At 40.8% G+C, this 14,206-nt stretch overlaps 1 protein-coding gene across 5 annotated transcripts in view; it reads left to right on the top strand.

Annotated features, from left to right (window-relative positions):
* The first annotated feature begins 6,666 nt into the window (after nucleotides 1-6,666).
* GLRA2 (glycine receptor alpha 2) overlaps nucleotides 6,667-14,206 on the top strand; it is a 190,327-nt gene continuing 182,787 nt past the window's right edge. For 4 of the 5 annotated variants that reach the window (XM_089511644.1, XM_089511645.1, XM_089511643.1 and 1 more), the window contains exons 1-2: nucleotides 6,667-7,210; nucleotides 9,713-9,846. In XM_089511644.1, coding sequence (XP_089367770.1) covers nucleotides 7,143-7,210; nucleotides 9,713-9,846 — 202 coding nt within the window. In that variant the 5' untranslated portion in view covers nucleotides 6,667-7,142. Of the gene's footprint in view, nucleotides 7,211-9,712; nucleotides 9,847-14,206 lie in introns of those variants that run through there. The other variant, XM_089511648.1, reaches the window with a different exon arrangement.

Consider the following 14,206-nt stretch of genomic DNA (forward strand, 5'->3'; position numbering starts at 1 on the left):
ACATACACACATACTGGGAAAAGAATCGGTATCATTTCTAAATGGGGAGTGCCAACAGCATGTAAAGGAAGGATTTGCAGCTAACTACAACAGTTTTTCTTGATTTCAGGTTTTTGTGATGGTTGTGGGGAGAGGAGCAGCCAGAAATCTAATGACTTACCAACCTGGATTTTCTGTTGAGTGGAGCTGGATTTTTCTATTAGCTCAAAATAGAAAACCCAAGGATCATTTTTTAAACAACAACAACAACAACAACACATACACCCAAAACAAGTGGAAATGTTTAAGTGATTATCCACTTAAATGATGAACCATTTAAATGATAATTCAGTGCCTTATCCTGAAAAACAACAGGAGATTTATTACAGGATATGACTTTAATATCCTTGCAAATTGAACTGTAGTTAATACATCCTTGGTATTTTGCTTTTTCTTCTCTACACTAGGTGAATGAATTGATATTAATTCTAGATTCTTTTGCTCAATTACACTTTTTATAATACATTTCAAGAAGCAGGCAAAATTCAATGTTTTTTTTTTTTTTACCTCTAGCTCAGCTCTCTGTCACACTGAATTACCTTCAGTTCCACCACACTTTTTACTATCCTTACTGCTGGCTCCTCTGCAAATTTAATGGTTCTTGTTAATATCAACACATATTACTGTTGTTGTTAAGATAACATTTACCTGATTGTTATGCCTGGTGCTCCTATTACTTGAAATTAAGCACTTGTCAGACTGTTAAGACAGCCAGCATGGTGTAGTGGTTTGAGTGTTGGACTAAAACTCTGGAGAGCAGGGTTCAATTCCCCACTCATGGAAACCTACTAGGTGACCTTGGGCAAGTCACATTCTCTCAGCCTCAGAGGATGGCAATGGCAAACCCCCTCTGCAGAAACTTGCCAGGAAAACCCTATGATAGGTTCACCCTAAGGTTGCCATAAGTAAAAAATGACTTGGAACCATACAATAACAAGAATAACATACTCTTAAAACATAAACATCCATTTCAAATCTGATGTTTGGAATTCATTCTAAATGGCTTGGGCCCAGGGTACTTGGAGGACCGCCTCTCCCCAAATAATCCGCCCCGCACTCAGATCGGCTGGGAAGCACTTGTTAAGGGTTCCTAAGTCAAAATACACCTTGACTGCACAAAGGGCGTTTTCTATCTCGGCCCTGCAGCTTTGGAACTCCCTTCCCGACGAGCTCCACTCCGTCACCTCTCTAGATCTCTTTAGGAAGGAACTAAAGACCTTTCTCTTCCAACAAGCTTTCCCCCATGTGTCCTGACTTCACGTTGTTCTCCCCTGTTATACAATGGTTTCATTCAGCTAGCTTGTTTTTTTTTTTTCCTGGTTTTTTTATGCTGTTCGTATTTTTATAGTGTTTTAATGTAATAAGCTGTTTTTATGATGTTTATACTGTATGTTTTGTATTCTGTTTTGTATTCCTTTTGCTTTGCTGTAACCCACTTTGATCTACCCTGGAAAAGCGGGCTATAAATAAATAAATAAATAAATAAATAAATAATATTATTATTCTGTTTCTTTTTGAAGTGTAAAACTTTTTTTAGATTTAAAAGGCAATGTAATGAACTGGTTAGGATGTTGTGAAATGAATTTTTGTTGTTGCATACCTTCAAGTCATTTCCAGCTTATGGCAACACTAACACAGGGTTTTCTTGGCAAAATCTATTCAGAGGGAATTAGCCTTTGCCTTCTTCTTCAGCTGAGAGAGTGTGACTTGCCTAAGGTCACCCAGTGGGTTTCCATTGCTGAGCAGATGGGATTTGAACCCTGGTGTCCAGAGCAGCCCAGAGCAAAAACCACTACATCAATCTGGTTTAGTTATTCTGCCTATTGTTATGAGGTGAGTGCTGAGCTCCTTGTTTTGTTGCAAAACCATTGGCTGCACATTGCAAAGCAGGTTCATTACTACATAAAGTTATATATCATATCCCATTGCTTTTCTCATCTTGTCCAAAATAATCTTTCAAAAAGTTTTAATTTGGGAAGGATCAATTGCGTTTGTTTTTCCAGACCTCCAACCTATGTCTCCTTTTGCCAGATATATTTACTAGCCCTTTGCACACTATCCATATGCCAGAAGCTATCAAGCCCCATGTGCTGCTGCTACCACCATGCAATGGTCAGGAGAGGGGAAAGAGTCTTTCTTACTACAGATATTTTAAAATGTTCAAATACTTTGTTTTTCTAATACTGTATGTTTTGCGTAAATCAAAATTTAACATAGCTGTAGGATAATATTTATTAATACTTGCGAAAGCTAACCAGTGTCATTCCTCCCCTCCAGGACTCCTCAGATGTAACAATATAGAGCAGGAGATTCAAGAGACAAGTGCCAGACAACTGAGCACCAGCCAGGATCTTCTTCTGTTTTTAATGACAGATCAATGTCAGAGCAGAAAAAGAAGACCCCAGAAGAAAAGGCTCTAAACATAGTGTGTTTAATGGAGAAGCAAGAATACCAGTATAGCAGGAAGGGAAAGGGTTCCTCAAACTTTCTGGAGGATCTAGAATCCTCCAGAAATGAAATTTTAGTTGAAATGATAGCTTTCTGTGGGCAAGTCTGGGCTGAAACCACATGTAATGATTTTCTAATGGAAAGGATATAAAATTCTGATATCTATGATCAACGGAAGGAAACAGCAAATGTAAAAGTAATAGGGTAAAAAGGACTGCAACATTTGTGACTGAATCTAATATTACCTATGGCTCCAACAAAGCTTTAAAAATATTTCAAATATCTAGCTACTTGGCTGAGTATTTAATTTAAAGGCTGATACAAAATAGTTTTAAAAACCCACAAAAACCAACAACCCATGAAACGTGAGGTTGCCGCTGAAGAGTATTTGCTGGCCCAAAGAGCTGCAGGCAGATTATTAACTGGGGTTGACAACAAGGAACACACAACCCATTTGTTGCAATGGCACAACTGGCTGCCAATCCATTTCTGGGCACAATTCAAAGTCTTGGTTATAGCCTATAAAGCCATATTCTGTTCAAGTCCGGTTTATTGAAATACCGTATTCTCCCATACAAACCTGCCTGTGGAGTTTATCATACGGGAGAAATCCCATGCAAAAATGGGATTTAAAATCTGGAAAAACCCCACAAAAACGGTTTGATTTTCACATGTATTGTTATTCAAGTGGTGTTAACCCGAATGGAAATAGACAAAAACTACTCCTTTTTACTTTTTGGGATTTTCTGAAAGTAATAATAAATAATAAATTAATAATAATTTTTTTATTTCTATCCCGCTTTTTGCCAGGCAATTAGGAGTGGTTTTTGTCTACTTTCCATCTGCTTTCCATTCAGGTTAATACCACTTTTAACAATGACTTCGTGTGAAAATCAACCCACTTTTGCAATTTTTTAATGATTTAAAACCCCCATTTCTGCATGGGATTTCCCCATATGATCAATTCCTGTGTTTGAAGATCTTGGGAGGCACTTCTGTCTACCCCACTACACTCACAGGTACAGCTGGTATGACAACAGGAGAAGGCCTTCTGCATGGCTGCTCCCAGGCTCTGGAACTCCCTTCCTAGGGAGGTTAGACCATCACCTTCCTTACTACCTTTCTGGATGCAGGTGAAGGCCTTTAAGAACTGACTTTTTAAAAGACGAAACAGTATAACATGCTGGATTTTTTTTTAAAAAAAGATTGATATTTTTAATTGATTTTAATCTTTGGAAAGTTCAATTGCTTTTGAACTTTTATATGCTCTAGATGAGGGGTAGGCAACCTGCGGTCCGCGGGCCAGATGCGGCCCAGCGAGGCCTTGGGACCGGCCCCAGCCCGGTCCTGCCGCCGATTGCCGCCGGGGCCTTTTGGGGGCAATTGTCTATAGAAGCCTCAGAAACATGCATTTATATTAACATTTTTTAAAAAATCAGCAAATTTTTTCGCATGTCCTCCATTTTTTTTTTAAAAAGTGTCTTCCATTTGAAAATTTTGTCCTACATTTGTCCTGGTTTATTTATATATTATTTTTTTTAAAAAAAAAATTATTTAATTATTTATTTTTTGGTTTTGGCCCCCCAGTTGTCTGGGGGACAGCAACCCGGCCCCCGGCTCAAAAAGGTTGCCTACCCCTGCTCTAGATTTTTAAAATCTGTGTTAGTTTTTTATGGTTATAAATTTCCTTGATTGGGAATCTGGGGGAAAGGTGGCAAATAAGAACCACTATCACCACTCTTTAATTCAATATCTTCCTATATCTCCTTCCCATGAATCAACAACAAGGATGCCCCATGGTTTGGTGATGGGGAGTCATAAAGTAGGAGTATCTCTTTTGTTGATGGACTATCCCACTCAGTATATAAAAAGCCTTTTAAAACATCTGGCTCACATTTTGTTTTCAGCCACAGAAGGGACAGTCACAGCCTTCCCATTTCTACATCACTGCCTAAAAGTAAGCTCAATTCTACTAACTACAAGTGATGAAACACTCTTTCTTCTTTTTCTTTTCTTTTGGAAATATATAGGTTGGAAATCTAGTGTTCTGCCAGTGGAAATGACACCAGTAAGCAAAATCGTCCACAAGCAGTGTTGCTGGCTGTGAATGTTAAAAATGCCAGGGTGTGCAGTGATTCTAAGGAAGGGAGATGGCATGGTTATGGGTGCACCAATTTTCCAGATTTGAAGCAGGAAAGCAGGTGAAGCAATTGGGGAGATCATTGGCCCGAATTGACAGGCTTTAAGCATAACAGTAGAGTCTTGAAGATGTCTCATCTATAGGGTGCCCATGAGTTGAGGTTGACTCTAAGGCAGTTAACAACAAAACCAACAACAACTGTGGTCTCTTCCAACCCTATGATTCTAACAACACAGGCATCATGAGGTCTGGCCATCTGGCTGCATCCCTGAAGGAGCTGTCTTGTTCCAGGCAACCTCAACTCATCTAGGCAACTTCAACTCATCTTCCTTTCCATTCTTCCTTCCTGCTTCCTCCCCTTCTGTGATGTCTGCATTTGAAGATCGCCATCATCTATGCCATTCCTTGGTGTTCTCCTCCCTTGGAGGCGAGGGGCAGCCAGAAAGAAGGACAAGGAGACAGGGAAACGAGGACACTTCTTGTGCCAGAAAAGACTTCATGTGCCTTTCACAGCCTTTCTCTCCTTTGGAGGCTGCCAGGAGGGCAATAATGCCAAGAGGGTGGGAATCACTGAGACTTCAGATTGGACTTACACAACTTAGGACTTTATCACATGGAGGGAAATTGGGGGCGGGGGGGAGTGGGGTTTTTTACACTCATTGCGATTAAAGAGGACTTATCCTAGGAATAACCAGATAAGAACCAGCAACAAATCATTCACAGGATTTCCTCCTGTGATTTCCTCCTGGTTATTACCTGGCTATTGTCAGGATAAGTCCTCTTTAATTGAGTGTATGAAAATCTTCAGCATGATCATGCAACTTTCACAGGATTAATGACAGTTTAAACCCCTGCTTTTCTCCATGTGATAGGCCTTAGCAGTAGGTAGGGACCAAAATTAAAATGGGCAGTTGGGGAGTGCTTTTGGAGCCCCAGGTGGCAGCTGCCTCATAGGACTTGGAGGGCTGGATGTGTGTGTGTGTGTGAGAGAGGTAGTGCATGGGGGGAGGACAGAGGGTAATTGGCAAGTGCTCTTCAAGCCCTGTGGGGCAGCCACCTCCCAGGATTTGGAGAGCCTTGGGGGAGGATGCAGAAGGCATGGGGGGTTGCTCTCTGAGCACCACATGGCAGCTGCCTCACAGTAGTGGGAGGATACTGGGATAGGGCTGGTTTGGATTTGGAGGGCCTTGGGGGTGAGCTGATGCAGAGGGAGGAGGGTGCAAAGGGCATTGGGGGTGGTGGTGGGGTTGAAAGGGTGCCCTCCCAGCCTAAAGGGACTAGGAAGGTGGAGAGGGTCCAGGGGACTGGGAGGGTATGGGGGGTTGAGAGAGTGCCCTCCCAGCCTAATGGACTAGGAAGGGGGGGCCAGGGAGGGCATGGGGGGATTGAGAGGGTGCCCTCCCAGCCTGAGGGGACTAGGAAGGTGGGGGTGGGAGTGAGATGATGCCCTCTCAGCCCCATGAGGCTGCCCCCTTGTGAGGCTGGAAGGGTCTGAAGAGGGGTTGCGTTGATTGATTGACTTGGCCATGCTGGCATTCCAGCCTGATGGTTTTATGCCCCTTTCTTCCCACATCTCTCCCCGCCCCCCATCACCATTTCTTTTGCCTCTGGAGCCCCTCCTGGGCTGCAGAAGGAAGCTCCCCATCGTCGCCCAGAAGAAAATGGGTTTTAAAAGCCCCATCCCTCCTTGCCAGCAAAAAAGAGAGCGAAGGAGGGTGGGAGTTCAATGCCTGGTTTTGGGAAGAAGAAGAGGAGGAGGAGGAGGAGGCGACCAAGGGCTCTGAACTCCAGTCACGTTTGATGGAGCCTGAAGCATGCGCAGACGCGGAGCAGGAGCTGTCCAAGTGCTGAAATGTAGAGTCAATGTGGAAGGCTCGCCGTGCCTGGCTCTCTCATTCCAGCACAGGGAGGGGAGGGTTCCCCCAAAAAACCATCATCTCTCCAGCCTAACGCCAATCATACTCTTTCAATATTTAGAAGTTGGGGATAAGGGGGAGAGGGGAGTTGAAAGCCTACAGTCTCTTTGCTTCCCTACCACCACCATGTTTTAAGGACCTTTCCTACCCAAATCGATCTGTCAGCCCAAGGGGGAAGCTAATACCAGCTCCTGAAGAGAGATCAATCTGGCAGCCTTCTCCTTCCCATCTCCCTCCTTTGCATGATGCCCAGATAGAAAAGGATTGAGGGTTGGGGGGTTTCTGGGGGGGAGGGGAGGGATCCAGAATTTGGATAGAGAGTGGCCAATTCCAGATGCTTTGTACCATTTGTGTTTGCTGCTTGGGATGAGCCAGGGCTTAACCTAACCATGATTCCAAGGACTGGTACTTCTGATTTTCTGCCATCTCCACGATCTGCAAATAAAGCTCTTCTGTTCCTGATTTTAAAGAAACTGAAATTATTACTGGATTTGGGGATTTAGACGAGGCATAGGACTTTTGGACACCTTCCTTTTTGACTGCCACTGGAATTGTTTTTGGGATATTTTTTTCCACATCCAACGCAGACAACAGGAGGAATGAACCGACAGCTAGTGAACATTTTGACTGCCTTGTTTGCCTTTTTCTTAGAGACACACCACTTCAGGTAGGTGAAAGCATCCATGCTCTGTAAGCTCCAATTTAATGCACAGGGATTTACCATGCTACAGGGATATAGCATGCTACCAGGCTGACTTGTTTTGCTGAGTCTATAAATCTTCCATTTGGAATGTGGATAGACCCCCAGGGGACAGCTTTTCCATTTGGAAAGAGTTGTTGTTTGGGAAGGTACTTTGAGGGGGGGAAAGCCATGCAAGTTTTGGAAAATGGGGAAGTTGCATAGATGCTCCTTCCTCCCGTGTGAGATGTTTATAGGCAATGCAACTGAAAATATTTGCAAAATAGTGACGATGCATAGGTACTCTTTCCTTTGGAGTGAGATGTTTATAGGCAATGCAACTGAAAATATCTGGAAAATGGTGAAGATGCATAAATGCTCTCTTTCCTTTGGAGTGAGATGTTTATAGGCAGTGCAACTGAAAATATTTGGAAAATGGTGAAGATGTATAGATACTCTTTCCTCTGTAGGCAATGCAACTAAAAATATTTGGGAAATGGTGAAGATGCATAGGCACTCTTTCCTTTCGTGTGAGATGCTGACAGGCAATGCAACTGAAAATATTTCCCCAGGTTGGTGGGATTATGCTTCTCCAATATCTGTTGCTGTCCTTTCTGGGTGGACAAGTGAATCTCTCTATGTATAAGGACATACACTCAAGATCACTTAAGATGTATTAGTTCTTTTCAGTGCACTTTAAGTATCTTGTTATTCTCACAATCAATAGCTGTTTAAAGGGCATGCATGCTTGTGAGGTAACAAGTCTAGCCTGTAAGTAAGGGTATGAGGATGGCAGCTATTCTGGATTAATTAACATGGGAAAATGCTACCATTTTATGCATGTGGTGTAAATCAGGCATCGCTGTCTTTCTAGAAGAAATCTAGAAAGAAGCCAGCACCCAGTGGATTGCAATTAGTTCAAGGAACACTTCTAGATCAGTTTAATGTATCCAAACCCCTGTATGTCCAGTAGAATGAAGAGAACAACTGGCATATTGACAAACTAGTCCTTTAGATGAATTGTATTAGATTATTATTTCTTTGAAGGGCGGTTGTTTTGTAGCAACAAGCATATGCAAAGTTGATAATACACACAAGACTGATATAACTGAATGAAATAATTTGTTCTTTTGAATGAGTATTCCCAATAGGTAAAAACAGTTTATTATTATGTATCGTAACTGTTCAACAGACTAAACTACCGTCTCTCCTGTTTGTTAAAAAAAAGAATTCTGTTTAGCAGCATTTAACATGAAAACCAGGTCTCAAAGTCTGATCATTGACTGGACTACAACTCTGGAGACCAGGGTTCAAATCCCCATTGAGCCATGGAAACCCACTGGGTAACCTTGGGCAAGTCACACTCTCTCAGCCTCAGAGGAAGGCAAAGGCAAGCCCCCTCTGAACAAATCTTGCCAAGAAAACCACAAGGTAGTTTCACCTTAGCATCACCATAAACTGCAAATGACTTTAAGGTACATAACTACAACTGTTTCATAGTGCATAAATCAGGAATAGTTACTGAATAGTTTTCACTATTAGATATAACACCTGTGAATATGCAGTCTAACCAATATACTATTTGTCCCCAGCCCCTCTTTTGATGGTTGCTGTCGTCCCACTTTTTAACCCACATTTAACCAGTTTTATCGCATTTTAAAAATAGCATATACACACATAATATTGCAAAAGAACCTATGATTCTAGGAGATAATTACTTAGGATCCTTATTAGAAAATAGGTATGAATTAGAACTACAGCGCTTTGACACAATGGAATATTTTAAACTCTGTAAATCAGTATACTTTCTGACAGAATTCATTTCCTTGTTGGTCCACATTTTGTTCATTTTATTTGTCTTTGGGGGAAATGCCTAACATGTATTTGCAGAAAGCTGTGAAAGCATGAGAGCACAATTAACACCTAATAGGATGAAACTGATATGGATGTTGCAGGAAAAGACCATTATCCATGCTTGATGTAGGATGATATAACATTAAAATCCTCACATCTCCCTGTGTCCCAAAGGAAATAGACAGAACTGGAAAAGAATCAAGTCATTTAATTACAGCCTATTAAGATTTGTACTGTTTCCGTGCTTTCGTATTGGTTTGAGCACTAACTCAGCCAATTATGTGGCAAGTTTTGCCATGCAGTCTTTCCAAAGCTGCTGTGACCCCAACTCTATAAAGCAGAGCGTATTTAGTGGATGACACTGGACACAAACCATAGACTGCATTTGTGAACAGGGATGGGGAAGAATTCAGTAAAAGCTTGCATCAAACTACGAACTGCAATCTTTTGATATTTTTAAACCTGATTCCTGCAAAGTTATGAAGCTCAGATTCCTCAGTGCTTAACACTGGTATAACTGGAATGCATTTCTCCATAGGATCAACTTGTTGTACCAGATTTCTCCCATGAACATTCTATGAATACATGGTAGAATAATTCCTGATAATAACTCCAATATTTTTTTTAAATTTAAAGGATGACTTTCTGTAAAGAACATGATTCCAGATCTGGAAAATCTCCTCCACAGACATTGTCTCCTTCAGATTTCTTGGACAAACTGATGGGGCGGACGTCAGGTTATGATGCAAGAATAAGGCCCAATTTTAAAGGTAAGCCCTTTCTGACTGCTTTGAAAATAAACAGGGAATATGTAAAATGCAAGTTGTAATAAAGGTACATGGAAATTCTCAGGTGAATGAAACTAGCCTAGCATTCCACAACCTCGTGTCCCAGATATGTTTTGGACTACAATTCCCTTAATATATAGTCATTTGTGATGCTGAATTAGGATTGTAGGAGGTGTGTTAAAAATCCTAGAGGGTACTGCGTTGGGAAAGTCTGTTCTAGATTTAGGCATTTATATGGGCTGGTGCTTATAAGCACAACGATCACTCAGTAATGAAAAAGCTATCTTGAAGCTATGAAAGGGTTTAATAGATGAAAAATCTATATGGGCAAAACATTTCAATCAGAATTGCCAAATATGTAGCTTTTGGAGTATATTCTTCTTGTTTAAATAGTTCACACATGCAGTTGTGAGTCATCAAGACCTGGTTCACACATATGATTGATTGCATGCAGCTGAGCCCTGAACATTTGAGGATGGCTCTGTGAGTTTTTTCGACTGGAAATGATTGTTCCAAAGTGATGTCAAGCAAAATGAAAGTCCTGCTTGTAGTATTAGATCTGTGATGTCCTATTCATCAGCAGATGCTGCAATCCTCAAGTGATGATCACATATGTGTGAATCAGCTCCAGGCATTCAGTAATCAAACGATGCACATAAAGCTGTAAACTGGCCATTAGCTATTTTGCAATAAGTGACTCTGATTTTCAGTCTGTGGAGCTTTTCTGGTTTCAACAGGTAGATAGCAGCATGAATCTAAAGCATGACTGACTTCCATGTGAAAGTATACCCAAGAAGTGGTGCTTTGTTTTAAACTGAACTTTAATCCATAACCTCCATATACCAGCCTGCCTAGTACTTAAGACTATCAAAGAGGGTTTCTTTCACTGAATAACCCAGGGTACAAAAAACAGTGGCAAATGTCTTGGTTCGGGTGTCCCAACTGTGGCATATTCTCCATGAATGTGCCAATGGCATTGTGCCAGCTCAAATCCTTTTTGTTTCCTGCTATTTTAATTGCCCAAGTCTGTCAGTTTTATTCTATCTGTTATTTTTCTTTGATTTGATACATTGATGATGTTTTGGTCCTTTTATTGTTTTAATTACACTTGTACCCTGCCCTGGTATCTGTAAGAATGAAGGGTGCTTTAAAAACATTAAAATAAGTAAGAAATAATTCCTACTAATGGAGATCTTATAAAATTAAAAGTGACTTTCCCTTCTACTTTAAGTCACTACTCAGCCATTGTTAAACAGAAGCTGGTCCAAATAAAACATATGTGGCAACAGTAAATTATACGCATATGTTATTTAAATTACTCCAAATTAGTCTGCAATAGTCTATTGGAGTCTATATTGCTCACAGTGAACTGGCTGTGGATGAACTGAGGCCGAAAGGGCAATAAACCACTGTTTAGCCCAGTATATGTCTATGAAACATTCAGAGGGAGTCTGCTCTCAGGCTGATACATAGAAGTGGTTTTCTTGTCCAGTCCCAATTGTGATTTTTGCTATGCTTTACTATGCTTGGGCATTCTCACTGTGATATATTGAGCAATAATCCATGTCAGCATCTGCTGCACAACAGAGGACTGAAGACATGAAATTTCCAGAGTAGTATGCATGTAGACATCATCATCATCCAAATGAGCAATGGGTTTCTTCATTTGGTGCGTGTATATATCATTTCCCATCCCAATCAATAACAATGGGACAAATGAGCAATAAAAAACTAGCCTTTTAAATATATCACAGTGCTACCTTTTCATAAGGAAGTGTGAACTGAATGTGTTGATATCTTTTGAAAAGTGGCTATCAATGGCTGTTTTGCTTCTCTAGTGTGCTCCACAAGTTCACTCTGAATCCTTTCTCTGGTATGCAATGTCTACTCTTTCTCTTGCCATTGGGTTGTTCACTGTTAATTCTTTTCAAGAATCTACTCAGATAGTAAAGTGAAAATTACAAAATATGGGAATAATCATGTGTATCTATGCTAACCATCCTGCTGCTAAAAAAATAAGAAGCCACATTCAGTTGTTCTCTTTGCATATATGAAGACGAAGCTAGTCCCCTTCCTTTGCCATTCTTGTCACCATCTACACATTGAAGATAACCATCTGCAAAGGCGTTTTTTGCATCAGTCTCTGCATGCAAAGGGTGAAAAGAACAGAAATGCAGAGGGCAGAATTATGCCTTCCCCTGCTCTTTTCTTGAACATAGAACACATTAGGAGAATGCCTGAACGGGGCTAGTCTCCATTAATGGCAAGTGGAGGTAATTTCAGATGAAGCATTGAGATGTTCATGACTGAGAAGAAATGGTGGGATGGCCAGTACAGGGACTTTTTGGTGGAAGCACCACACATCTGGAATTCATTTCTTCTAAGTAATAAATAAATGTGTCTTCACTTTTTAAAAAGACAACTCTTAGAAAACATTTTTATTTCAGCCAGCATTTTATTTATTGTTGTGATAAATTCATTATCACACCACAGTTTTAAAGGAGTATCAAGTGCTTTTTATCAATGATTTTGCAAACTAGTATGTTCTCAGCAAATTTTGGAAGCTGCATTAGGTGAAGGATTGTGCCCTGAAGAAAACTGTTTACAGCGCAATCTTGTGACAGGCCAAGGAGAGAGTGCATGGCACACTGGCTATCATTTCCTGTGCCCTGGTGACTTATAGTGACAGCTCAGAGTTGGAGGGACAGTGGCGTAGGGGAACATGGCTTGCAGAATCAATTCACTGGCATTGTTTTTATCAGCATGGATGATGATGTCATTTGTTACTCCCTTCAGACTTTCCTGCTCATTCTGAACTTAGTTGCAATCCTTATACAAGCTGAAGAATGGGATTGACTTTAACAACAACAATATATTGTTGAGAGCTATCCCTGTTGTGACAGTTAAATATATGGTGGAATCTCTTGATCTTGAATGTGCAATTTAAGATCGATTAGTTTTGCCCTCCCTGCACTGATTCGTGGTGGAAAATAAAATGGCCAAAACTGGCTTGTTGACTTAGAGATAGTGTTCATTCCTAATGCTAGGAAAATAGACACTGCTAGAAAATCTTGAGCTAGTGGTATTGTAATATTTGGAGACATATGTCTCTTTCCCTTTCTCATGCATAATCCTATGATTATCAACTGATCCTAATAACTGGGGTACTCTCTAACGTACTGCTTCTCTGTGGATGTTTGTATCTCTTCTGTGGGTGTGTATATATATTGCAGAACAGAATGAGAAGGAAAGAGAGTCAGAGAGGCAGTGTGAGGAGGGGGAGAGAAGAATCAACATAGCTGCTTGCATGTTTGGATTTTCCTTGAGGTTGGGCCATGGGGGCTTCTGTGATGAGTGCCTTTACTTTAGAGTATACCACTATGCAACTCGCCCTTTTTGAGAGCTTTTGGGTTAGTATGTTTAACACCACAGATCTTTTAAAATAGTTTCCATTTGGCATAAATCTATAGTGTGAATGTTTATGTTTGTGTGTAAATTAAATAGTCTAGCTCCAGGAATAGATTGGGGGAACAAGAAAGCTTGGGATCTTGCATTTCCACCCTCAAAATTTCTCTGACACACCCCTTTCCCCTTCAATACAGTGATGGGGGATGAGAGCAACAATAGTAGAGATGTTTGTTGCCACAAACAGGGAAATTTTTACCATCCTATGGCCTCGCAAACATTTCCCCAGGGACCGTAGGATGGCTCTTTTGATAATAGAATATGGTATACTGGAATTTGAATTTCAAAGGGTCACTTTCTTCACTCTCTATGTTGTGAATCAGACTGAAAGTTCCTGTGGATAAAATGTATTTGTGCTGATTTTAATGCAGTGTGCAATTCTGCAGAATCTTTGTGTGCCTTATACTGCTCCTGTCTGAGTATCTAAGGCTTGCAGAAAACTAGAAGCCTTGTGCTTGAGAGCATTCAAACAAAAGCTTAAGTCTGTAAATCAAAGGTGGGCAAGAGTGGCTTTTCAGTTGTTGCTGGATTACAACACCAGCCCTAGCCAGCATAGATAGTAGGGAGAGATCTGAGAGTTATGGTACAACAGCAGCTGGGAAGCCCACAGTTGACCTTCTCTGTTGTATGTCCTTCTTCAAGTGATCACTGTGCTTAGGTTTAATGAACATTTTGGCTGGCATCTTGTTGGGAAGCAACATCATCCTAAACAGAGTTAAGATCATATGTTGGCAGAGGCTGCATCCGCACTGCAAAAACAATCCAGTTTGACACCACTTTAATTGTCATGGTTCAATGCTATGGAATTCTGGGAATTGTAGTTTGTTGTGGCACCAGAGCAAAGCTTGGCGTTTGCTTTTAAATTCCATTGATTTTA

This window comes from Sceloporus occidentalis, unplaced genomic scaffold (genome assembly GCF_023333645.1).
Source record: "Sceloporus occidentalis isolate IW3139 unplaced genomic scaffold, rSceOcc1.0.p SCAF_2, whole genome shotgun sequence".
In the NCBI taxonomy this organism is placed as follows: domain Eukaryota; kingdom Metazoa; phylum Chordata; class Lepidosauria; order Squamata; family Phrynosomatidae; genus Sceloporus; species Sceloporus occidentalis.